The sequence below is a fragment of the Quercus lobata genome, chromosome 12 (genome assembly GCF_001633185.2).
Source record: "Quercus lobata isolate SW786 chromosome 12, ValleyOak3.0 Primary Assembly, whole genome shotgun sequence".
NCBI classification, from domain to species: Eukaryota; Viridiplantae; Streptophyta; class Magnoliopsida; order Fagales; family Fagaceae; genus Quercus; species Quercus lobata.
In genome coordinates, this window is record NC_044915.1 from 14083181 (window position 1) to 14111102 (window position 27922).

General features: G+C 38.7%; 1 protein-coding gene across 1 annotated transcript; it reads left to right on the forward strand.

Annotated features, from left to right (window-relative positions):
- The first annotated feature begins 7791 nt into the window (after window positions 1-7791).
- LOC115972097 (auxin-responsive protein SAUR36) lies at window positions 7792-9026 on the forward strand. Its single transcript, XM_031092246.1, has one exon. It carries the CDS (start codon window positions 8329-8331, stop codon window positions 8848-8850), a length of 522 nt encoding a protein of 173 aa, XP_030948106.1. The 5' UTR covers window positions 7792-8328; the 3' UTR covers window positions 8851-9026.
- Window positions 9027-27922: the final 18896 nt, after the last annotated feature.

Below are 27922 nucleotides of genomic sequence, written 5' to 3' on the forward strand. Positions count from 1 at the left end.
CACGAAGGACCTCTTCGGAGACGAGACAACTCAGGGTGACGGAGAGTCCGCTGTGCCGAAAGAGGTTCCTGTTGCCGACCCTAAGAAAGTAGATTAATCTCTTGTAAATGTTGAAGAGGATCCGTCCTTTTTTATATGTTTTTAGTACTTTGAAGACAGTTTGTTTTAAGTTAGCTTTTGTACCGAACAATGTTTTTCTTTCATTATATGTTTACGCATATTTTTGTTGCTGGTTAAGTATTTGTATCCGTTAAGGATTTTTCTCTCCGTCTTCTTGTATGTTAAGTGTTAATTTGGACAAACTGGTCTGTTGATCCGTCCACTTTAAAAAGCTTTTCTCACCTCTCATCGGACCCGTCTATTACGGATATGATATACTATCCGTCCACTTTGGGGTGGCTGACCTTTATCGTCTTGTTGTTCGTCCACTTCGTGGGCGTTTTAGAACCGTTCGTTTTGGGAGCATAACTATTTCAGCCGTTTTTACGGTCCGTCCACTTTTGTTGGCATTTTTTTTGTTTTATCGAGTCGATGATCCGTTCACCTTGTGATGGTTATACCGTCCAATTTATGGACATAAAATAATTCATCGTTTTGGGTGATCCGTCCACTTTGTGGCGGCTATACCGTCCGGTTAATGGACTTGTAAAATTACTCATCGTTTTTGGGTGATCTGTCCACATTGTGGCGGCTATACCGTCCACTTTATGGACTTGTAAAATTACTCACCGTTTTGGGTGATCCGTCCACATTGTGGACTATGTAGTTATCCTTCTGGGACGATCCGTCGGACGTCCATCTTGTGGATTTCAAGTAATCATCCCTGTAGGATGATATCATCCCTGTAAGATGTTATCATCCTTTTAGGATGATCCGTCCATCTTGTGGACTTCATTTTATATCCGTTCATCTTGCGGACTTTAAGTTATCATCCCCGTCGGATGTTATCATCCCTGTGGGATGCTCCGTCCATCTTGTGGACTTTATTTCGTGTCCGTCCATCTTGTGGACTTTAAGTTGTCATCCCCGTAGGATGTCATCATCAACATGGGATGCTTCGTCCATCTTGTGGACTTTATTTTGTGTCCGTCCATCTTGTGGACTTTAAGGTGGTGGACTTTAAGTTGTCATCCCCGTAGGATGTCATCATCAACGTGGGATGCTCCGTCCATCTTGTGGACTTTATTTTGTGTCCGTCCATCTTGTGGACTTTAAGTTGTCATCCCCGTAGGATGTTATCATCAATGTGGGATGCTCCGTCCATCTTGTGGACTTTATTTTGTGTCCGTCCATCTTGTGGACTTTAAGTTGTCATCCCCGTAGGATGCTATCATCCCTTTAGGATGCCCCGTCCATCTTGTGGACTTCATTTTGTATTCGTCCGTCTCGTGCACTTTTAACTAGCTTTCGTTAACTTTGTGGACAATTGTAATGACATCCAAGTAGAAGATCATAATTGTATCTAATTATAGAGATGCGTAAAGGAAAAGTGTCTGCCCCCTTGGGTTTAAAAAAGGCACGACAAGATTGTAGCAAAAGAAAAACAGTTAAATGAAAAACTTATAAAAAGCTTAAAAAGCCAAAAAGAAAATTGGTTGCCGTTCGCCGTATTACTATCACTGGTAGTATTTTCTCAAATGCTCGGCATTCCATGGATGCGGTAGCTTCTCTCCATCAGTTGTCTCCAGGTGGTATGTTCCTTTCCTTTTCCATGCCATGACTCTATAAGGTCCTTCCCAATTGGGGCCGAGTTTTCCCTATGTAGGGTCTCTAGTTGCACCTATGACCCTCCTGAGTACAAGGTCTCCTACTTGGAAGTTTCTGTGTCGGACCCGGGAGTTGTAATGTCTGGCCATGCGATCCTGGTATCTAGCGATCCGTTGCTCCGTCGCCGACCTTACCTCATCTATCAGGTCCAGCTGTAGCCTCATAGATTCGTCGTTCCTGCTTTCGTCATGGTTGTGAACCCTGTAACTTGTGAGCCCAACTTCTGCTGGGATGACCGCCTCACTCCCGTATGTCAGTCGGAATGGCGTCTCTCCTGTTGGAGTCCTCGCCGTTGTCCTTTATGCCCACAGTATGCTCGGCAATTCTTCGGGCCATATGCTCTTTGCCCCCTCGAGCCGAGTCTTGATAATCTTTAACAGGAATCGGTTCGTGACTTCAACCTGGCCATTAGCCTGAGGATGGGCGGGTGATGAGTAGTGGTTTTTTATTCCTAGCTGTGTGCAGAAATCCCGGAAGTGGCCGTTGTCGAACTGCCTCCCGTTATCTGAGACAAGGACTCTAGGAATGCCAAACCTGCATACGATGCACCGCCAGACAAAACTTCTAATGTTCTTTTCTGTAATGGTGGCCAAGGCTTCCGCTTCTACCCATTTTGTGAAGTAGTCAATACCCACTACCAAGAACTTTAGCTGCCTTACCGCCGTTGGGAAAGGTCCCATGATATCTAGTCCCCACTGAGCGAACGGCCATGGAGCCGTTATAGGGGTCAGCTCCTCAGCTGGCTGTCCGATAAAATTGCTGAACCTCTGGCATTTGTCGCAGCTTTTAACGTAAGACTCGGCATCCTTCTGCATGGTTGGCCAGTAATACCCAGCTCGTACCAGTTTGTGCACCAACGACCGCGATCCAGAATGATTCCTGCATATCCCTTCGTGTACTTCCCTCATTACGTAATCTGCCTCTTCAGCCCCGAGGCATCTTAGATAAGGGCGGGAGAAACCTCTCTTGTAAAGAATGTCTTTTATCAAGACGAACCTTGCCGCTTGGACTTTTAGCTTTCTTGCTGCCTCCTTCTCTTCTGGCAGTAACCCGTCCTTCAAGTATGAAGTAATCTGTGTAGTCCAGTTTCTTTCGGAGCGTATCTCCTGCATGTTGTCGGGGTCTATTAGTGGAAAGAGTTGAACAAAGGAAAGTACATTACCCGGTGTCATCATATGTTCTGCTGAAGCGGCTTTGGCTAGCCGATCGGCGAGCACATTTTCTCCCTTGGGGATTTGGACGACCATCGCTTTTAGCCCGTTGACACTCGCCCTTACTTGATCAAGATATCTCTTCAACCTTTCCCCCTTGCATTCATAATCTCCGTTCACTTGATTGGTCACGACTTGAGAGTCGCAATAAACGACCACACTTTCAGCTCCGGCGGCTTTGGCTAGGTCGAGTCCTGCCGCAACCGCTTCGTATTCTACTTCATTGTTGGTAATGGGGAAGTCGAGACGGACCATACATTCGATCTTGTCTCCTTCAGGTGACAGCAATACTATGCCGGCCCCTCCAATTCGCCGATTGGATGATCCGTCGGTGTAGATGCTCCACTGAGGGGGTTCTTCTGCCCTCTTGTCCTTGTCACGCGTAAACTCTGCTATGAAGTCGGCTACAGCTTGTCCTTTAATGGCCACATGTGGACGGTACTTGATATCAAACTCACTCAATTCTATTGCCCACAGCGTCAGTCGACCTGCGGCTTCAGGATTACTCAGTGCCCTTCGCAAGGGCTTGTCGGTCATTACGTTCACGGTATGGGCTTGAAAGTAGGGTTTGAGCTTGCGAGCCGCCATGACCAATGCAAAAGCGAGTTTCTCCATAGGTTGGTATCTTTCTTCGGCACCGCGGAGCGCCCGGCTGGCGTAGTATACAGGCTTCTGTGCATTATCCTCTTCTCTAATTAAGGTCGCGCTGACGGCGACAGAGGAGACAGCCAAGTAGAGGAAAAGTTCTTCACCAGGTTGCGAGGGACTCAATAGGGGTGGTGAAGATAGGTATGCCTTTAATTCCTCGAACGCTCGCTGACACTCGTCCGTCCACTCGAAGGATTTCTTTAATGTGCGAAAGAAGGGCAAGCACTTGTCTGTGGCTCTCGACACGAATCTATTTAATGCCGCTATCTTGCTGTTAAGGCTTTGTATCTCCTTCACATTTCGCGGGGGGGCCATCTCTACTATGGCTCGGATTTTGTCCGGGTTAGCCTCAATCCCCCTCTGGGATACCATGAACCCTAGGAATTTGTCTGCCGTTACGCCGAACGCGCACTTTCCCGGATTGAGTTTCATGTTGTAGGATCGAAGCGTACCGAATGTTTCCTTAAGATCTTCCAGGTGGTCTTCCTCCTTCCGGCTCTTCACCAGCATGTCGTCGACATAGACTTGGACATTCCTCCCGATTTGCTGCGCGAACATCTTGTTCATTAGCCTTTGGTATGTTGCCCCCGCATTCTTCAGGCCGAATGGCATTACTTTGTAACAAAATAGTCCTTGGCTGGTTACGAACGAAGTCTTCTCCTGATCGGCCTCGTGCATGCGGATCTGGTTATAACCCGAGAAAGCGTCCATGAAGCTTAGTAATTGGTGTTGAGCCGTCGAGTCTACTAGGACGTCGACTCTTGGAAGGGGATAGCTATCTTTAGGACACGCTTTGTTAAAATCTGTGAAATCCACGCACATCTGCCATTTGCCGCTCGCTTTCTTCACCATTACCACATTCGCCAGCCAATCGGGATAGTAGACTTCCCTGATGAAGCTTGCCTCTTGGAGTTTGCAGACCTCTTCCGCTATTGCTTGGTCTCGCTCCGGTGCGAACACTCTCTTCTTTTGTCGGACGGGTGGAAATGAGGGCAATACATTCAATTTGTGTACCATGACCGAGGGATCGATTCCCGGCATATCGTCATGGCTTCAGGCGAACACATCCTTATTACCCCTCAGGAAAGCTACGAGCTCTTGACGGATTGCGGGTTTGGTAAGCGTTCCAATCTTGGTTGTTCTGTCCGGATTGGAACTGTCAAGAGTTATCTCCTCCAGCTTCTCTGTGGGTTCTGCCATCATTCGGTGCTCTTCTATGTTCAAGGCCTGGATTTGGTCTTGCATCTCCATCATAGCTACGTAGCATTCTCGTGCGGCAACTTGACTTCCGCGTAGCTCTCCTACCCCATACTCCGTTGGGAACTTAATCATTAGGTGGTAAGTTGATGTTACCGCCTTCCACGAGTTGAGCGTAGGTCGTCCAAGAATAGCATTGTAGGCGGACGAGCAATCGACCAACAAGAATGTCACGTTCCTGGTGATTTGTTGGGGGTAATCTCCTACTGTCACCGGTAACGTTACCGAGCCCAAAGGGAATACCTTACTCCCTCCGAAACTAACGAGCGAGGCGTTTGTCGGTATTAGCTGCTCCCTGTCAATCCTCATTTGCTGGAATGCTGGATAGTACAAGATATCGGCCGAGCTGCCGTTGTCGATCAACACTCGGTGCATGTTGTAGTCTCTCGTCCGCATGCTGACGACGAGGGCATCGTCGTGTGGATAGTGTAGGTGCCGTGCATCCTCTTCCGAGAACCCAACAACAGGGCTTTCTCTTTTTGCTATCTTTGGCACTGTGCCCGCCAACTGGACATTCTATACCATCCGAAGGTATGTTTTGCGAGCCTTTTTTGACGATCCGGCCGCAGCAGTTCCTCCGATTATCATTCTTATGTCCCCTAATGGGGGTCTTGGTCGCTCATTTTCTCGGCGGGGGTGTTGTTCTTGTGGGGGTTGATCCGTTCTCCCCTTGTTGATGAACTTCTGCAGCTTCCCTTGTCGGATAAGGGTTTCGATTTGCTCCTTCAAGTCGTAGCAATCGGCCGTGTCGTGGCCGTGGTCACGATGGAAGCGGCAATATTTGTCTCTGGACCTTTTGCTGGGATCACTCTTCAGCTTTCCTGGGAACGTCAGGGACCCTTCGTCCTTAATCTGCATTAGGACTTGGTCTATCGGCGCGGTTAACGGGGTGAAACTTGTGAACCTTCCGCCCGTGGGTTTTTGACGTCTGTCCTCCCTTCGATCTCCCATCCTTCCTTTCTTCCGCCCCTGGTCCTGTCGGGGATCCTCTTGTCTGTCTCTTTTCTTGGGCCTATCTTCTCGGGCTAATAACGCGTCTTCAGCGTTCATATATTTGGTGGCCCTGTAAAGCACCTCCGACATGGTCTTGGGGTCGTTTTTATATAGGGAGAACAAAAACTTACCCCCCTTCAGCCCATTCGTGAATGCTGCTACCAATATCTTGTCGTCGGCTTCGTCGATCGAGAGCGCTTCCTTATTGAAGCGTGATATGTAGGCCCGCAACGTCTCCTTCTCTCGTTGCTTGATATTCATTAAACAAGCCGTGGATTTTCTATACCGATGTCCTCCGATGAAGTGCGTAGTAAATTGAGCACTTAATTCCTTGAAGGTGCTGATGGAGTTGGGTGCTAGCCGACTGAACCAAATCCTCGCTGCGCCCTTTAGGGTTGTAGGAAAGGCCCTGCACATAATCGCGTCTGCCACTCCCTGAAGGTGCATCAGGGTCTTGAAGGTCTCTAGGTGATCTAGAGGGTCCCTGACTCCGTCATAACTATCCATATTTGGCATGCGGAACTTATTCGGCAGGGGGAAGGAGTTGACGGTTGTCGTGAATGGCGAGTCAGTCCGGTTGACAAGGTCGTCAAGATCACTTGACACTCGCCCCTTGAGAGCGTTCATCATTACATCCATCTATTCCTTAATCGCCTGCATCTCCGCGATGATGGATTGTGGAGCCGTATCCGTCAGGGAAAGGATGTTAATGTCCCGTCGCACTGGTCTGCTCGGGGCGTTACTCTCCTGTGGTCCGTCCTGATTTCTCCTTTCAGCACTGGTCCCTTCTTGATCCGCTCCTTGGTTATTGACCGTCGCATTCTTTTGGTTCAGCTGCTCTTCTAGGTCGTGGTTTTGTTTGGTGAGGCGCTCCACGGCTGTGGCGAGCGTCCTGACCTGTTTCTCAAGGGCAGTCGTAGGGGCTTCTCCTTCTTGAACGTCATTAGTGGTTGCCATTGAGCGAGTGAGTACCATGTAACTCTTTTGTCTAGGAAGCGATGAAGTGCTATGCGTATTCCCACAGACGGCGCCAACTGATGACGTTGAAAATTGTCACCAATAAGTCACACCGTACTCGCGACTCAAAGCGAACCTGCACAACAAGAACGATCGAAAGAAAACCTTTAGAGAGCACCAGTGTGGTGCCGGCCAAACGCTCTCCGAAGGTCAAGTCAGAATTCGTCTCTTCACTTCTAGAGCGCTAGAGAGGGTCAATTAATCGTACCTTGATTTGCAAAAGTGTTAGTCCTTTTATAGTGGTAGAGGGTTGGCTTTTCTTCTTGACCTCCAGATATTTCCAATGTGGGACTCTAATACAAATTCTCCAAAGCGTGGTGAGTAAGGATTGCCCTTTTTGGATCTTAGGGCTTTTCTAGGCGATAGAGATTTCGGATCATGGGCCCATACTATGTCTGTCAGCGATGGGCCTTCAAAGCGCGTGGGACCATCTTTACACAGGCCCAACAGTTCCAATCCAGCCCAACAGTTCCAATCCGTCAGGCCCATTAAGGTAGGCCCATCAAGCTCTATATTTTATCATCTTTAGTATCCGTAGAGAATGTTAGAATATATACTAAGTTGGCTTTAAAAGGTCAATGTTTAAGAAAGAATAAAATTTATTAAAATTATTGATGATATAAATTATATAATTAAAAAATTTTCTTTTGCTCCCACATAGTGTTTTCTTAAGATTTTCACTTACTGTTCGCATCGAGTGAGCTCACGAAGGAGTAAAGTGCTAGTTCAAGAAATTATTTTCAAAGTGTAAATAGTCAAACTCGAACTGTAGTGCATATCCAATCAAACCCGATACAAACACCTTGAAACTTAGAGTCCAACCAACCTGGGTTATATGATTAACAAACCTATACCGTTCAAAAAAAAACTTATCAAACTCAACAATCGTTATCTCCGAGACACTGACTTCTTAACTTCTCAAAGACACCAAGAGCTTCTATTGATGTTTGCCACAGACCACAGCCTCTGACGTAACATATTCTCTCTCTGCAACTTTTATTTTCTTCATTTTCTGTGTGTCACAACTCACAGCCTCCATATCTGAATTCTGATCTCTCTCTTACACATACATACGCCTTTTGACGCTCCAAAAATCTTCAAAAAGTCTCTGAAAAGCACACCAGCACAAGAACCTTATTCCCATACATAGAATCCAGCCACTTCTGCCGCCGCCACCACCACCACCACTATCTTCAGAACTATAAAACAGACAAACTGGGCCTTGGAAAAGTCTCAATAAACAATAGTGAGACTGTGAGAGAGACCAATTCCAAAACAGAATAGCCAGCTTTCAGAGAAGTCTATAGTGATGTCTATCACTGATCCTTGTTAGTTAAAAATCAACAGAAACCCATCTCAGAAAACTTCTTCAAAAGCTTCCCTTTTGATTATTTAGTCTTTCCACACTGACTCATTTATATATACTGCATATAGCATGAGAAAACTCAGAGGCTACAAGCTCAGACGCAAGGTGGTCAAGATTTTCAAATGGATAATCCGACGCAAAAGAAAACCCACAAGCACAAGGTACCACCTTTTGGACCCTCCGACCCGGACCCGAACCCTGAACCCGATGTCCAAAATCATCAACTTGGCTCGGTGTCTTACGCGTGGAGCAAAGGAACTGTGTCTTCACAATTCCAATTCGGATCCGGATTACATACGGTTGGGTCAAGACCCGGTGGAAACAATAAAGTCAGAAGGTGTACCAAAAGGGCGCTTGGCGGTCTACGTGGGCGAATCAAATGATGACACGCAAAGGTATTTGGTGCCTGTGATATATTTCAATCACCCACTGTTTGGGGAGCTGTTAAAGGAGGCTGAGAATGTATACGGGTTCAATCATCCGGGTGGTATAACAATACCATGTGGGGTTTCCGAGTTTGAGAGAGTGCAGACTAAGATTGCAGCAGGGGAACGAAGCCCACGTCAAAGGTGGAGGCGTCCTAAATTTTGATTGATGATGAAAATTAGTCCGCTAGGTTAGCAGGTTCAGTGTTTCTGCACATGACCCGATACGATACAGTCATGTATCCATTATCCAATACTTACTACATGTCTGTATTATATTGGATTCAATCATCAATGCACAAGACGCAAATCTCTCCTTGAATAGAATATGATAATTGATGATGTTCAAAATTCATGAACATGATTTTTATTTGATCATGAAATTTTCAAATTTTGTTCCTTTATCCTTTTTTATTTATTTATTTTATGATCTAGTTAGTTTTGTGAATATTGGATGCCAATTGGCAATTATTGCTTTTATCAATAGTTATTTAGTTTTTTCTTTATAAAAAAATGGCTTGGTCTATATATGTTTCGATCAAAGATTTTATTGGAGTTTTGTCTTTGACACTGATTTTTGACACGCATTGTGGTGGAGAATGAAAATTATATATCTTGTTTGTCTTACTCTTACTAGTTGATGCCTTCACGATATGGAGGCACTTGAGCATCACAGAAATGAGTGAAGGCTTACTATTGATACTTTGATAGGTTACGTGGGTATAACATTGAATCTGTGAAACAAAAACTTTGTTGAATTTTCTTAATTTCTTTACGTTGGATAAACCATTATTCCTTCTTTAATTGGTGTCAACTTTCTTTCGGCCAAATTGCATCTCATCTTTTAATTTGCAAGTAGCAATAAAGCATTGTAAGCTTTTACTAAGTGACAAGCTGACCCCATACTCAAGTTGATTTGCATGACAAGTAAACAAAAAATGAATATTGGACGGTTTGAGTGTAACATATCATACAAAAATATTTATGGTTGTCGAGCTTTGTTAAATTAATACTAATTTTTTAATGAATATATAGCTCATGTCGTGTTTGTGAAGATTGAATTGGATATATGTCTTAGAAACCGAAAATGGGATGCATTTGTATTGGCATATAGAAGAGGATAAAAATACAACTGTACAATGATAAAATATGATACAACAACAATAATAATAATTAGCAAAAATAAATAAATTAATAATAATACAGTTGTAGTACAGGGGTTGTATAATATACAAATACACTAAGCCTAGACAATCTATAGTTTGGGACTTGGGCTCTTAGAGCATTCACATCCCAAAATTCTATCACATCCTCTTTTACTATCCCAAAAAACTATTTTATCAATTATATCATACTATTTTATAATACTCTCAGGATCTTAACTTTTATTTTACAATACAACACATTAAAATAATATTTCTATACAATAAAATAATATATCCCAAAACCCAAATAAAACAAAAACCTGGTGAGAGAGAGAGAAGAATGGATAAAGTAAGTGAATAAAATATTAGTTTTTTTTTTTTTTTTTTAAGAATTGAGCTACAGTGCAGAATTGCACTGTAGCACTATTGCAAATTTTTTTGCAATAGTTGGTTTTTACAAGTTCGGATGTGTGGGGGATTTTAGGCTTTTATACTAAATTTTCCCTACATATGGCATATGTCATTCTCAATGTGAATGCTCTTAGGCTATTAATTTTAACAACCCATCCAAACTTATGTTGGATTGTGGGGGAGTGCCATTGTCCACCACAAGATGGATTAGAGGAAGGACCGTAGATAGCTCTGGCAGCCTCAAACTTCCTTTGTTTAGTAAACTTTCCCTTGACACAATCTACACTAAAGACCAACTTGAATTTCGATACAAAGTGGCATATGTCATTCTCAATGTGAATGCTCTTAGGCTATTAATTTTAACAACCCATTCAAACTTATGTTGGATTGTGGGGGAGTGTCGTTGTCCACCACAAGATGGATTAGAGGAAGGACCGTAGATAGCTCTGGCAGCCTCAAACTTCCTTTGTTTAGTAAACTTTCCCTTGACACAATCTACACTAAAGACCAACTTGAATTTCAATACAAAGTCATGTTGAAGGAATTTCATGAAGATGTCAAACAAATTATCATGGAAGAAAATAAAGTATAACTTCAAGATTCTCAGTAATTAGTGATGATAAACAAAAGAATAATGCTAAGACACATAAAAATAACATAATTTATGCCACAACTTGCTCATGTGGTGAGTTGTGAGTGGTAGAGGTCACACAATCACACCTCTACCACTCACAATTCGCCACGTGAGCGAGTTATGGCACAAGTTGTACCATCTTAGTGTTCCTAGCATTACTCTAAACAAAATGGTAGTCAATTTCAATGTGTTTAATTAGTGCGTTTATAAAAGACATTATTGTGTGCAATTTGAATTGCACTCCGATTGTCGCATTATATTAGTGGACAAGACATCTAGATCTTACAAAATCCGTTGTAACCACAAGAGTTTTAACGTAGTGTCAACAAAGTGTTCTATACTCTGCTTCTATGCGGGAGCGAGCAACTAAAGTTTGCTTTTTTCTATGTCAAGCCATCAATAAATTGCCAAGCAGAAAGCAAAATCCAATAATTGAATTATTGTGTATAGGATTTCTAGTCTAGTCAGCATCAATGTAGGCCCAGAGTGTTAGTGGTAATGTGAACGAGAAATAAAGCTCATGCAACAATGTGTTTTTCAGATACCATAAGATCCAAAGGATAGTAACATAGTGAGAAGACCGTGGAACTATTACATAGGAGATGTTTGGTTGCGTGACGTTGAGATACACTAGACTCCCAACCAATTGCTTGTAAAGTGTAATGTCATGAAGTGGTTCGCCATTATAAGTACTTAAGCTAGCATTGTACTCAATAGTTGTATTGACTGTCTAGTTGTTTGTGAGGCCGCTCGAAAGGAGATTTGTGGTCCGCTTGAATTGAGAGGAAGTGAGGGAGAGTAGAGTAGAGTAAAGTAGAATTGGTCCAAAATTAGCATATTTTCAGCCAATTCTACTCTACTCCCCTCTACTCCTCCTCTCTCCCCACTCAATCCAAACAAGCCCTTGAAGTATAATTGATATGAGTAAGATAGTAGCCATATATAGAATGATGAAGAGACCTAAAGGTCAAGGATGTGACAAAGGTGAAAGTAGAGTTACTGAACTCACTGAATTTGATCTTGAAAAGAAGATACAGGACAGTTCCAACAGTCACTTTGGTTTAAAAGGAGACAGAGCTTAACACGGTGGAGTTTCATTAAATGAGAAACGGCACTGTTTTATACTTACTCACGTGTGTTTAAGTGTAAAAGCTCCAAGCGATGTTATTTTCATCAAAGGCTCTTTCTTCTTCTATTATCTTCTATTCTAGACTTGCCCTGTCTCTATCAAGCTCCATGATTCCAAATATTTTCCAGATATTTGTTGTAGATATTTGTTATAATGTACAGCTGTATTTTCTGTTAGAAAGTTGTTAGAGTTTGTTAGATAGAATCTTCTAGAGTAGTTACCATCTGTGTAATGTATAAATAGTGGATACAAGTTATGTACTATTATAAAGCAAGCTTGAATAGAAGTTTTCTTTTGATTCTTCACTTTTCTCTCTGCTCTTTTACAATCCGCCATTGTTAAAGCTTCAAGCTTGTTTTCTTACATGGTATCAAAGCCTAAATCCATGGCTTCCTCTACTCCTACAAACACTACTCCTTCACCTCCATCACCATAGATCACTACTCAAACACCTTCACCATTATTACTACTCTCTAATATGTCAAACTTGATGTCAATCAAGCTTGATTATATGAACTACATTCCATGGAGGCAGCAATTGATCACAATACTAGAGGCTTACTCTTTAGTTGAACACATTAATGGTTCAACTCCACAACTGGATCAGTTTCTTCTTGATGCTCAAGGACGCTTAACCACAAATGTGAATCCAGAGTTCCAAACCTAGAAAATCAAAGACAAGGCTCTCCTTTCTTTGATCAATTCTACACTCACTCCACAAGTTTTCTCTCTCGTGGTTAGAATCACCACTTCAAGAGAAGTGTGGAATACTCTATAGCAGAGGTTTACCTCAACCTCAAGGGCAAACATTCTCAATCTGAAATTGGAGCTTCAAAGTCTCAAGAAAGGTTCAGATTCAGTGAACACTTTTTTGCAGAAAATTAAGATAGCTCGTGATAAACTCCTTGCAGTTGGAGTAGTGATGGATAATGAAGAACTCATCTGCATTGTTCTTTGAGGTTTGCCTAAAGATTTTGCTCACTTCTGTTCAGCAATCCGTACTAGAAGTGAACCAATTACCTATGAACAGCTTTTAATCATGCTGCAGAGTGAAGAACAGGCCATGGCAGAGAATCTTGATAGCTTTTCACATTCTCTGGCTATGTTTGCCTCTGGAAATAAGAATTCTACCAGCTCTCATCCTTAGCCACACAATCATGGTGGTTCTAATAGAGGAAGGGGAAGGAACAATGGTAATATAGGAAGAGGTGGAGGAAGATTCAACAATAGTAATGGTGGAGGTCAACACCAATTCTTCAATTCCCAACCTCAATAGAGTTATAATTCAACCTAGAATGCTCAATTTGGAGGTCAATTTGGTGGTCAAACCTTCAAAACTGATAGACTTATCTGTCAGATCTGTGGAAAGGTAGGTCACCAGGCTCTTGACTGTTATCACAAAATGGATTTTGCCTATCAAGGCAAGAATCCACCAACCAAGCCAGTAGTAATGGCTTCAGCTTCTAATGCAACCTTAACCAATTGCCAAGACCCTTGGTTAGCAAACTCAGGAACTTCAGACCACCTCACTGCTAATCTAAACAATCTTTCTATCCAATCACAGTACAAAAGCTTAGAACAAGTCACAGTTGGCAATGGACAAGCTTTTCCTATTAATCACATTGGTAATGCTTCCCACTCTACCAAATATCATAATTTCCTTCTTAAAGATGTGCTTCATGTCCCTAGGATAGCCACGAACCTTCTTTCAGTTCACAAGTTTTGTTTACATAATAATTGCTCTTGTCCTTTTAATGCTAACAAATTCACCATTCAGGATGTTCCTACGAGGAGAGTCCTTTACAAGGGCTTGAGTAAGAATGGGGTTTACCCAATCTATCCAAGACTTTTCAACAGATCTCTTCCACTTTCTACTTCTTCTTCCTCCACACAGTCCAACCCCTCTTCTTCACAGCAGCACAATTCAACTTCTGCATCTTATCATGTACAGAAATCACATAAGTGGTTGCTATGGCACCACAGACTAGGTCAACCTAGTAATAATGTACTTAGAAGTGCACTATCTTCTCTCTTTTTTCATGATGTTTGTAATAAAACTACTTTTGATTTAGACAGTCATTGTAAGCATTGCCTCAATGGTAAAATGCATCAATTACCTTTCAATAAATCTGATTTTGTTGCTTCTAAGCCTCTTGAACTTGTTCACAGTGATGTATGGGGACCAACTCCTATTACTTCCATTAATGATTTTAGATATTACCTTGTGTTTGTTGATGATTACTCTAAATTTTCTTGGCTATATCTTCTTAAACATAAGTCTGATGTGTTTGATGTTTTTAAGTATTTCAAAGCCTTAGTTGAAAACCAACTTCACACCTCTCTCAAGATTTTAAGAACTGATGGAGGGGGTGAGTTTACCTCTACTGCCTTCCACTAGTTTTGTTCTAGTCATGGTATCATAAATCAAACATCCTGCCCACATACTCCACAACAAAATGGCACAACAGAAAGAAAACATAGAAATCTTTTAGAGTGTTCCCTCACTATGCTTTCCCACACCACGTTGTCTTTATCTTACTGGTCTTATGCTGTGTCCACAGCTACACACATTATTAATAGACTTCCCACTCCTTTGCTTCATCACAAATCTCCATGGGAGGTTCTGTTCCACTCTAAACCTGATTTACTCCATCTTAGAACTTTTGGCTATACTTGTTTCCCACTTCTTAGACCATACAATAAACACAAGCTACAACCTCATACCAAACCTTGCATCTTTCTTGGATATCCTACCTATTCCAAAGGTTATATCTGTCTAGATCCTAGTATTCATAGGATTTATATCTCTAGGCATGTTCTTTTCAATGAAACTGAGTTTCTCTCTTCCAAACCATTCACTTCAAACTCAAATTCTTCTCCTCATTCTTCTTCATTCTCTAACTCTTATTCCCTTACTCATTGGTTGTCCTTTCTCTCACATTTACCTACAAATACTTCCTCACATCTACCTATCTCAGCTTCCGACTTTATTTCCACATCTATTCAGCCTATCTCACCCGCCTAAATACCTGTCCAGTCCATCTTACTTGACCCTTTACCTGTTCAATCAACCTTACCTAACCCTACACCTATTCAATCAACCTTACCTAACCCTACACCTGTTCAGTCCACCTCACCTGCTAGTCACCTTCTCAACTAAAACCCTTCCTCTTCTTCCTCTCCACTTCCTACTTCCATTCCTTCTGTTGATATGACTGTGCCTACTTCTGTGACTATTCAAAATGTTCATCCAAATCCAAGGCTGCATAGATTGATTACACTGTTACTGAGCCTCCTTCCTTTAAGATTGTTGCTAAATCAACAGTGGTGTACTACTATGGATGAAGAATTTGATGCTCTCACTAGACAAGGCACTTGGGTTTTAGTGCCTCCTTCACCAACTTAGAATGTTGTGGGTTGTAAATGGTTTTTCAGGTTGAAACACAACAGTGATGGCAGCATCAACAGGTATAAGGCTAGACTTGTGGCTAAGGGATTTCATCAACAGTATGGTATTGACTTTGATGAAACCTTTAGTCTTGTTATCAAGTCTCCCACTGTCAGAATTATCTTATCTCTTGTTGTTCAATTCAATTGGCCTCTCAGACAATTGGATGTTTGAAATGCTTTTCTTCATGGTGTATTGAAAGAAGAAGTATATATGGTTCAACCACAGGGGTATATAGATCCAATTTTCCCCAATCATGTTTGTAGGCTCAAGAAATCACTCTATGGTCTCAAACAAGCACCAAGGGCTTGGTTTGAGAGGTTTTCTTCTCATCTTCTTCATTTGGCTTTTCAAGCTTCTTTGGCAGATTCCTCACTTTTCATCTTGAGGCATGGGAAGTTCTTGGTTTATTTGCTAGTCTATGTTGATGACATAGTCCTTACTGGCAATTGCCCTTCTTTCTTGCAGTCTCTCATTCTTCAACTGAGTTTTGAATTTGAGCTTAAAGATCTTGGTCATTTACACTATTTTCTTGGATTGCAAATTACTAGAACTTATGCTGGTCTTTTTCTCAATCAATCCAAGTATGCCCATGACTTACTTCAGAGACACAATATGCTTTCTGCTAAGACTCCTTGTGCCCCCAATCCCAGATTGGTTCCTGCCTCAGGGTCCTTGTTAGCTGATCCTCATCTATATCGTAGCATTGTTGGTTCTCTTCACTATTTGACCTTTACCAGACCAGATCTCAGTTTTGCTGTGTATTAAGTCTATCAGTTCATGTCTGCCCCATGTGAAGCTCATTTAATTGTAGCCAAGCGTATTCTGAGGTATGTGAGTGGCACTCTCAATTTGGGGATTTTCTTCCAACATGGTTCTTTATCCCTTTCTGCCTTCTTGGATTCAGATTGAGCTGGGAATCCCTTTGATCATCGCTCAACTACTGGGTTTTTGGTGTACCTTAGCGTAAACCCCATTACTTGGAGTGCTAAGAAACAAGACACTGTTTCTATATCTTCCACAGAATCTGAGTATCGTGCTCTTGCCACAACTGCTATGGAGTTAGTTTGGATTAGTCAAGTTTCAAGAGATCTTGGCATCTTTCTTTCATTTGCTCCTAAACTCTGGTGTGACAATGTCTCTGCCCTTGCCATTGCCTCTAACCCTATCTTTGCCCTTCGCAAGGATCTTCAGGTTCGTTATATTGCCACTGGTGACTAGCTTACAAACATTTTTACAAAGAGTCTTGCTTCTTCTTGACAAAGAGTCTTGCTTCTTCTCGGTTTCTATTTTTGCATTCCAAAACCATGGTGTCCATTGACCCCTTGGTTTTGAGGGGGGATGAAAGTAGAGTTACTGAACTCACAGAATCTGATCCTGAAAAGAAGATACAAGACAGTTCCAACAGTCACTTTGGTTTAAAAGGAGACAGATCTTAACACGATGGAGTTTCATTAAATGAGAAACAGCACCGTTTTATACTTACTAACGCGTGTTTAATTGTAAAAGTTCCAAGCGATGTTTTTTTCATCAGAGGCTCTTTCTTCTTCTATTCTCTTCTATTCTGGACTTGCCCTATCTCAATCAAGCTCCATGATTCCAGATATTTTCCAAATATTTGTTGTAGATATTTGTTATAATGTACAGCTGTATTTTCTGTTAGAAAATTGTTACAGTTTGTTAGATAGAATCTTCTAGAGTAGTTACCATCTGTGTAATGTATAAATAGTGGATACAAGTTACGTACTATTATAAAGCAAGCTTGAATAGAAGTTTTCTTTTGATTCTTCACTTTTCTCTCTGCTCTTTCACAATCCGCCATTGTTAAAGCTTCAAGCTTGTTTTCTTATAAGAAGGCGCCCAAATCCTTCATTTCAAAATGTTAATTGAGAAATTGTGTGAATGTATTTACAGTATTTCACAATTCACATGACAAAAGGAGTGAAAATAATAATAGTAAGTTAACAACAACAATAATAATAAAGAAATATGTCTGCACTTTAAAAAAAAAAAAAAAGAATTAAAATGTGTACACTTGATACAACTACAACATATAATACATCCTTTTATATATATATATATATATATATATATGCTATCCTTCTTTTGTTTTTCATTATTTATATTTTAAAAATGTTGCAAATAAATCAACATTCCCTGATCATGCCATTTCTCTTCACTTCTTTATCCTTTTCACTTTTCATCAATCGTTTCTCTCCAACCAAACAAAATATTAACATAGATTTCCAAGCTGTTGGATATTATTAGTCAAAGAAACTAGGCGAAAATATACTTTTGGTTCCTATATTTTGGGCCTAATATCATTTTGTTCCCTAAATTGATTTTGCGCCTACTCCAATTTCTGAAAACAAAAAATCATTTTCATTTTCGTCCCTGCTGTCAACCCACTAACAAAAAAATCATACATGGCAAACGGAGTGTACAGTTGGCACACTAATGCTAACATGGCTAATAAAATAATAATAATTATAAATTTTATTTGGCATTTAAAAAATGCCACGTCAACATATAAATTATTAAAAAAATAAAAATTCTAAAACAAAAACAAAACAAAAAACTTTTTCAATTTTAAAGATTGAGAAAAAAATTTATAGCAACTATTTCAATTTTTCTTGAACTTTCTTAAGAAACAAACACGAAATTAACACTTCTTCTCACTTATGTTGGTGTGTTTGTGTTTGTATCTATTTCATTTTCTTCTTTCATTTAAGATAAACCAAAAAATCAAAATCAAAACAAAAATAAATTAATAAATACATCTTATCTCTCTCTCTCTCTCTCTCTCTCTCTCTCTCTCTCTCTCTCTCTCTTGGTTCTTGTGTTTGGAATCTTTCTTTTCTAATCCTTGAGTCTCTCTTCTCTCTCCCTTGGCTTATGTGTTTTGTTTGTATCTTTTTTTTTTCACTCTTTCCAGATCCATGATTGCACTCTAGCCTCTCTCTCTTGGTGCATGTGTGTGTTTGCATCTTTCTTTTTCTTCTTTCTTTGTTCAAGCTCTCGATCCATCTCTCTCTCTCTTAATCTTTGACCTTTTTTTCTTCTTTCTTTTCGAAACCTTCTATCTGACTTTGTTCAAGCTCTCAATCCCTCTCTCTTCTTTCTTCTTTTTTTCTTTTTCTAGGTTTTTGTGGATGTAGGTAGTTGGTAGTGGAGGTGGAGATTTGTGGTGGGATGGAGGTGGATATGAAACTGAGAAACTCGGAGTAGAGAGAGAGAGAGAGGGGGGGGTTGAGATAGGTGATTTGCTGGGTGAGGTTGACATCAGCGGCGGTTGGTGGTTATGAAATGGAAGCAGAGATCCGTGGTGATAAATGGATTGATCGATTTGATTTGGTTTCATATGGGTTTGTTGGGTTTGATTCAGTTTTGGTTTCATATGGGTTTGATGGGTTTTGATTTTTTTTTTTTTTTTCATATGGGTTTGATCAAGTTAATCTCAAATAGGTAGCTTCTATTTTGGTTTTTGTTTCACTATTTTGATCTTCTTCTTTTATCGGTTTGCTAGGTTTCAAAAACATGAACAATCATGTTTTAGGAAGAACATAAAGAACATGTTCTTCCAAAGAAATAATGAAAAGAAAAAGAAATTAAATTAATTACTTTATTTTATTTTATTTTTAAAAAATCATAATTTTATAATTTTGTTTATTGTTTTTCTGATGTGGTTTTTTTTTTTATTAATTTATACACTGACATTACATTTTTTAAATGCTAAATAAAATTTATTATTATTTTATTAGTCACGTTAGTATTAGTGTGCAAACAGTGTACTCCATTTGCCACATAAGACTTTTTTGTTAGTGGATTGACGATAGGAACCAAAATGGAAATGATTTTATGTTTTTAGGAACTAAAGTAAGTTAGAGACCAAAACAAATTAGGCCCAAAATGTAGAGACCAAAAGTGTATTTTCGCCTAGAATAGTACAAGTAGACGGGACTTTCTTAAATATAGCAATGGGGTGTAGAAAACAATTCAGTCTTTTTTTTTCTTTTTTCTTTTTTTTTTCTTTTTTTGAGAAACATCAATTTAGTGATTTTAATGTAAGGAAATGAGAAGAAAAGTGAAAAAAAGGGATGGCCACACTGTATACATATAGAGGATCCACATTGGTGGAGCCATAAATTTAGCTATTTGGCACCACAAAAAACTACTTTATCTATTTTACCTTCTCATTTTACAAAACATCCAACGCATCCACATTGGCGGAGCCATAAATTTAGCTATTTGGTAACTTGAAAAGCTACTTTATCTATTTTACCTTCTCACTTTACAAAACATCTAACATCAATGGTTTTATTTTAGTTTTCAATATAATAAAATAATACTAGCCTCATCACACACACTTTGCGCGTGCAATGAGACTTTTTTTTTGTTTTTTTTTTTTATAGGAACATAGGGGTAGTTTTGGTTGTTTACATGGGGTAGTGGGAAGTTATATAGAACATGGGGTAGTTTTATAAACATTGTAGGTTTTTTTTTTTTTTAATTTTATCAATTTATGATTTTAATCTCATTTTCATGTTTTAGAAATAAGGATAAGTTAATTAAATTAGAGTGTTAACACCCCATTTTGCAACCCACATTTAACCTCACATGAAGGATAAAACAGTAATTTCGTCTTGGAAATATGCATCTTGATTCTAACCACTAGATTCTTAATCTCACTTCACCAAAATGATCTTGATGTTTTATCTATTTTACCTTCTCACTTTACAAAACATCTAACATCAAAAGTTTTATTTTAACTTTCAACATAATAAAATAATACTAGCCTCATCACACACGCTTTGCGCGTGCAATGAGACTCTTTTTTTTTTGTAGTTTTTTTTTTAGAACATGGGGTAGTTTTTTTTTTTTTTTTTTTTTTTTTTTTTTTTTTTTTTTATAGGAACATAGGGGTAGTTTTGGTTGTTTGCATGGGGTAGTGGGAAGTTTTATAGAACATGGGGTAGTTTTATAAACATTGTAGGTTTTTTTTACTTTAATTTTATCAATTTAAGATTTTAATCTCATTTTTATGTTTTAGAAATAAGGATAAGTTAATTAAATTAGAGTGTTGACACCCCATTTTGCAACCCACATTTAACCTCACATGGAGGATAAAAGAGTAATTTCACCTTGAAAATATGCATCTTGATTCTTTCCACTAGATTCTTAATCTCACTTTACCAAAATGATCTTGATGTTGTAACGATCAAATTGACTAGTCATAAGCCCTAATCAGACCACCAGATTGAAAGTTATCATCAAATCAAGTTTTAATAACTGAGATACACCATCACAAATTGAGTCCAACTATATGTGATTATGAACAATTGATTTCAATTGGTTATAAGTATAATCAATTTGAGATCAATGATATATCATAATTTGATTGGTTAGGATTACATTTTATGATAGGGTTGCACATACCTAATTAACTAGATAGTTAAACATTAATCATTCAATGAGTAATTAGTATAATTATCTTTTAATTAGGGTAAATTTGGAACTAATTAGGTCTGAAATAAGAGTGATTGGAGCCTATTAATGTTAATTAGAAACTAATTTGGGACCTATTAATACTAATTGTGCTGAAATTGTTTTCTAACAAATGACATCTGCTCACCATTTCGTTGATATTTCTCAGAATGTTTTGAATCTGTGAATGAGGTTAATTTTCTCAAAAACTAGACATCCGAGACTTCAATTTGAGCATAAGAATGAGACAATTCCGATCAGAATTGAGTAAGATATGATTTTTTGAAATTCGCTCTACAAGTTGTTACAATAACTACAAGAAAACCGAATTTTGCTTGCTCCACACTCTCACCAATCTCCACATTTAATGCACCAAATTTCTCAATGGCTAAAATGAGGTTTAGGTTTATGATTCTTTGTCAACCCTCATTAAATGGCATTTTATTCATATTTCATCCACCACTACTATATAAACTCTCTCTCTTCTCATTCTAAAAGACACAAAAACCCCCTCTCTTCTCATCTCTTGAGTTCTAGGAAGTTGAGTAGTCTTGTCATATCTTGGTCTTCTTGAGATTCAAGGTATTGAGTGAGACTCATTCTTCCTCTCCTAACTCTTCTTTTCCTCCACCCTTAGGACCTCCCTCAAGAGTCTCCTCCTCCACCACATGGATCTTACATGAAGGTATAATCCATTTCCCTAACTTGTTTTTTGTGTTGCCATGATGAGAATTTAAGATTAAAGCATGATAGTAACTATTTAAATTCTCTTGAATATGTTTGAATGTTCTTAAATGTTCTTCATATATTTTTGGTCGTTCATCACATATTCATACATAACACTAGTTTCGATCTTAAATCCACATCAAAAACATGAAAAAAAAATGTTTGTTTAATAATTCTTTTAAATTCTTAAATCTAGGATATCATCATCCACACACATTCACTGTAATTTATTTTTCAATCCAAATGAAATGCTTAATAAATTGAATTAGGGTTTATCACATGCACACACTTTAAATTCAACATGCAAATTGATGGATAACATATTGGATGATGTAATATGAATGTTGGCTACCATAGTCTAGAAGACCGGTTTCACCGGGCAAGGTGGGTGCCTAACACCTTCCCACCTTGTAACATAGCCTCCGAACTTAGATCAAGAGTTGATAGACCAATGTTTATCCTTGTAATTTTCAATTTCTAGATTGTAACTAGGAAACAAAGTTATGTACTTTATTTTAGATTGTATTTAGGACTAAAGTCATGTAATTTTTCTATGATCAATATAAATTCAATTGAAAATTAATAAAATTATGAATTTTCAATTTTGGTTTTCTTATTCATCCCAATAATTAAATAAGTGGTGACTTCATTGTAAAACCCTTCATCTAAAGGGGGAAATATAACTAGTCGAACCTCCATTTTGAGAGGCAATAACACAACTCCACCCATTCACGTGGGTTTGGACCAACATCCTAAAAAACGAGCTGAGGGCGCAGTCTCTCACATAAAGGCATTTTTGAAATAAAAAGGACAATAACTAACTTTCAGAATTCTCTTAATATTTAGAAATAAAAAATACAATAAAATAATATATCAACTACAATAAAATAATATATCCACTACAATAAACAACAATCACAACCACCTCAACCACAACCACCATCACAACCATCGCCACCACCACCACCGCCACCACATAATAGCAAATAATCGTCTAATGCAACAATAATATTTTTTAATCCCAAATTATATATGTATACATATACTTTTTTTTTTCTTTTTTTGCCTAAAACAATTTCTCAATCGTCAGGAAACAATCTCAAAGTAAGCTATCAAACTATCAACAACCATTTACATGAAGCATATATGTAAACTATGAACATTTCCCAAACTAGAAAAAACATTTCCCAAATAATCATGTATTGTAATAAATTAGAAACAACAAAATATGAACTTCCCTACACACAGAAAATTCATAAGTTAACATTTACACCAATACATTAGAAACCAAAAACATAAACTTCAATGCAAACAGAAAATTCCCTGAACATTTCTCAAACTAACCATGTACTGCAAGAAATTAGAAACAAGAAAATGTAAACTTCCTTGCTCAAAGAAAATTCTCAAACTAACATTTGCACCAATACAATAGAAACAAAAAACATAAACTTCCCTGCAAACAAAAAATTCCCAAAACAATTTCTAACATGACATTTATTGTAATAAATTAGAATCAACAAACAAAAAATCAGCGAGAAGCAAAAATAGAAAATTTATCATTCCAATTCCCTGCAAATTTATCATTAGAATCAACAAATATAAATTCCCTGCAAACAGAAAATTCTCAACTAACGTGGAAAATTTATCATTCCAATTCTAGCAGACTAGAAGCAAAAACCCCAAATCTAAAACCCTAAGCATTACATGATGAAGAAGATTGAGATAACCACCTGAAAATCGGCAAGCAAGCTTTGAAGAAATTGGTGGCACCCAAACAAAGAAGAGAGGCCAAGATGGGTCGGAGAGGGCGAGCTAAGTCAGAGAGAAGAGAGGGCGAGATGGGTCGGTGATGTGGGGCAAGGAAGTTGGGCCAATGAGGAATGGAGGAAGGAAGAAAAAAAATGAAAGGGAGAAGAGTACAGATGGCTTGGGTTGGCGGTGAGTGGAGGAAGAGGTGGTCGAAGCTGGGCAGTCAGTTGGGTCTGTCTGTGGCTGGGCAGGCGAGGTTGAGAAAGAGAGAAATCTAAGGAAGAGAGATTGAACTTGCAATGGGAAGAGAGAGATTGAGCTTGCAACAGGAATAAAAGAAAAAAGGAAAAGGAATGATTTAAATAACATTTATCAGTGTGAACGCAAAAATAAAAATACTATTTTTTTTTCCTTTGAGCTATAGTGCACAACCATCTTTGGTTGTGCGCTGTAACTGAGAAGTTAAAATATATACATTTAGCTCAACCAATGTCCTCCCATTTTTGTAGTTGGTGGTGCTAAAAATAACAATTTAACTTTTTAGCACTACTATCTCTAATTCTCTAGGGAGCCAAAGCCCTTCAAGTGCAGGAAAGGTCCAATGGTGTTCCAATTAAAAAGTAAAATTGATTTTGTAGTGCAACGCACAGGTTATTTATTTATTATTATTTTTTTAAGTATAATAGTTTTAACTTTTGTGGTGGGCCTTTTGTGATTTTAGGCTGGACTACCTCCTGCTATACTGAGACCCAAGTATTCTAGATAAGAGAGTTGGTCCAGCATGTGCACAAGTTATGCCCCGTTTGCCGAAACTTTGGTCACATACCCATGGCAGGCGAAACTGTTACAAGGGAGTTACGACAGACACATACAATATGACAATAAAGGCAATATGCTTCCCGTTAAACAAAATAAATTAGGAATCCTTAAGCAAAGTAGGGAAAAAGAACGATATAAGAGACACATTATAAGTGAGATTACAAAGGCGAGAAAGGAAATAATCTTGATAAATGGCAAAATCAAAAGGAAAAGATTAGTCTATCGTGTTTAATTGTGTTACAGGACTAAGGCCAAGGAGGGGACCACTCCCTCAATGTGGATAACGTCGTCTGCTGCAGAAATTATTCACTTTGCGAGAACGGGCCTAAATGGCTTGTGCCCAAACAAATCATTTGCCCTTGATAAAGGGTAGGCTTTTAGAGGGAGAGAAGAAATTAACCTATTGGTGTATGCCTATCATTCTACACTTCTCTGTTTTTTCTTCCTGATTCTCTCTTTCTTCTCTATTTTTGTTATTTTTGATTCTTTCTCTCTTATTTTCTTTCTTTCTCAGTGCTTACCCACGTAGTGATGTTGTGATTTTCTCCTAGAGGTTACTATTGTCGTCCTCCTGATACTATGCACAACAAAGGTCCTTTATATACTGCATATCATGACTGGCTTTAACCATTTTAGTCCTTTAACTACTTTTGTCTAGTCTGGGTGTTCTTGCCGACCACCACTGGTTTTTCAGCTGTCCAGCCATCACCACTTACTTGTGCTGACTGCGCCACTCCCCATCACCAAACAAAGAAGATTATTTTATTTGCTTGCTCACCGTGGCATTCTTATTCATCATAGCATGGGTGTTCTCTCTCTATCCCTCATGGCATGCACCTAGTGGTTCCAACTCATCCTTACTTCTTTTAGGTGATAAGTCATCCCAGCAAGACATTACTCCCAAAAGAATTTGAGCAGGAACCCCAGAATAGGCTTTTACTTCTCCCCACCGCCAGACCATACCCCTTCTTATCTCTGACCCATAACCCACCACTCTTGTATTGGCTAGGTACAGACTGGTGGTGTCTGGGCCTTGCGCGTGCTCCAGTTCTGTGTACGTTCAAAGCTTGTCCACTACTTATGCGTTTGCCGTGGTCTAAAGGCTCGTCTGTGCATTCTGCCACTCATCCTTGACCTCTTATGGCGTGGACTGCTTTCTAATTTCTCATTTCCTTACGGCTTGCTTCTCTCAAGAGCCAGGCCTTATTTGATTGTAGGCTTTTCTTTCTTCAACCTACTCCTTTGCTCCTTCCGTGGTCTTGCTACTATTCTTGCCATGCTACTCTGTTATTCCTGTTGTGATGTCATTTGACCCCAGTTTACTGGGCCTCTTTTAGGCTTGCTGCGTATTCTTCTCTCATTTGGCTATAATGACCCAGTATGGTCATTGGATTTATATTCATGCTACTTTGGGTTTTCTTGACCCATTACATTGCTTGTGAGCTCCTTTGTCCCCTTCCTTTCCTCTTTGGGCATCCTTGGCCCATTTGTTTTCCTTAGGCATCCTTGGCCTATTTTCTTATTCTGCATTTCCATGGGCTCTTACTAACTCTTTTTGGGTTTTCCCAACCCAATTACCTTATCCTTCATTCTTGGGGCTCATGGGCTTTTCATCAACCCCTTACTTTCTTACTTCATTACTTCAGACTTGCCCATGGATTTACTACTTCTTTCTCTAGGCTCCTTTAGACCCATTTGCTTTCCTCAAGTCCTATTTATTTACTTTTTGAGCCTATGATCCATTATTCCTGTCATTCAAACTTAATGGTTCTTCTATCAATCCACTAACTCTTCTCTATCCATATTGTTAGGCTTCTTCCTACTGCTGGGCTTCGAAAATGAGCATCAACAACTTTTAACGATAGCAACTTTCAATAATAGTTATCAATGATGCGTCAAGGTGGAAAAACAATCAACATATTTTGTTACTTACGATTGATTAATACAAATTACAAATCAGTTGTCCCTTGTCAATCACATACTTAACTCACAAATGACCTTATTCAATCCTAGATACTACTTGAAAGTTGAAAGACCTTAATAGATAAGTTAGTTGACGTATAAAACTCTATCAGTACAGTTATACAATCACCTATGGACTGAAAACATAGTTAACACTACTTTTTCATCCAGAAAACATTCATTTTTTTAACCAAGAGCGTCAAATATGACACATCTCCTGTTTCTACTTCTAGGACAATTGTTCTCAGCCGAACGAATCTCTCAAATGGACAGAACAATGATAAATACTGGCAAAAGCTCCGAATTTACTTGAATAACATGCCATTTGTATAGTAATTTGGTCCCCTGTATATGCCTTTATCCATTTCTAAGATTATGTAAAGAATTCTCGTTTCGTTCTTTAGCTGAAAAATATAACCAAATAGTTCTCATTTCCTATATGAGCAATCTAAATTTTTTTTAAAATACAAACTTTAATTTAACACCTCTGGAGAGTTCAAATATATATATATATAAACCCGACTCTGTCGCTGTTGTGCACAGAGAGAGAGAGAGAAAGAGGTAAATTTATGTCATCAATTTTCTTTGATTTTTTTTTTTTTTTTTTTGGGTCAATGTATATATACATGATTACGAATGAAAAATGAGGATTCTTCCAAGTTGAACGAGAGCATATATTCGATTACTGGACCATCTCCTAAGCCTGAGGAAGATCAAGATATCATTCACAATTTCACATTCGGGCCCTTTTGATGATTTCGCTTTGTTCCGATATTCCAAAGAGAGAATATGCCAAACAAGCTTAAATCCCGATATTCCAAAGGGAGAATATGCCAAACAAGCTTAAAATGATTTAGAGATTTCCTCCCAAAGTGGTGTTTAGAAGCCCAAGCCGGCACAAAATTTATTTTACTTTTTTCAGAAATGTAGTATTCGTTTTTTCAATTGTGCTCTAATTAGTAATTGGTGTATAACATAAATGATTAGTCTATAGGAAGTAACTCCAATTATAACTTTTTATATATGTACTCCAATTAAAACTCCAAATAAATTACAACTTTAAATCAAGATTTTCAGACCTGAACCGTTTATTGAACCGTAAAAGGGAGAGGTTCAAGGTTTTTGAGGTCGAACCGAGATCAAATCGTGATGACGTCATAATTAATTTAATAATTAATTAAAGGCTAAATATAGATATTAAATTTATAAAACTAGCAAAATTGACAATAGGGAAATTTAATGATTTTCAAGCATATATTTAATAATTAAATAAGAAAGTTAATAAAATAAAATAATAACCATTAAAGCATTAAAATTTATGATTAATTTTTGAAGTAAAGTTGAATATCTTTAAAGGATTTTAATTATAATTTTTTTTATTCCCTGTAAGAGATGGATAATTTAATTAAATAGAATAAAATTGTGTAAAGTTGTTTTTTTTTTTTTTTTTAAATTGCTAAGGGGTTGGACCGCACGGTTCTCACTGGTTCGTGCGGTCCAACCTTGGTTTTAACGGTTCATGGAATTAACAAAAAAATCCGGTCTTTTATGCTTAAAAATCGGTTTTCACGGTCTGACCTCCAGGTCCGATCCAGTTTTGAAAACTATGCCTTAAATTGTGATGTCCCTACTATGACCGTAACATTGTCCTTTACTTTTTAAATAAATAAATAAACAAAAAGAAGAGATGTGGTTCAATTCACAATATAAAACACCATAAAAGACCCATTT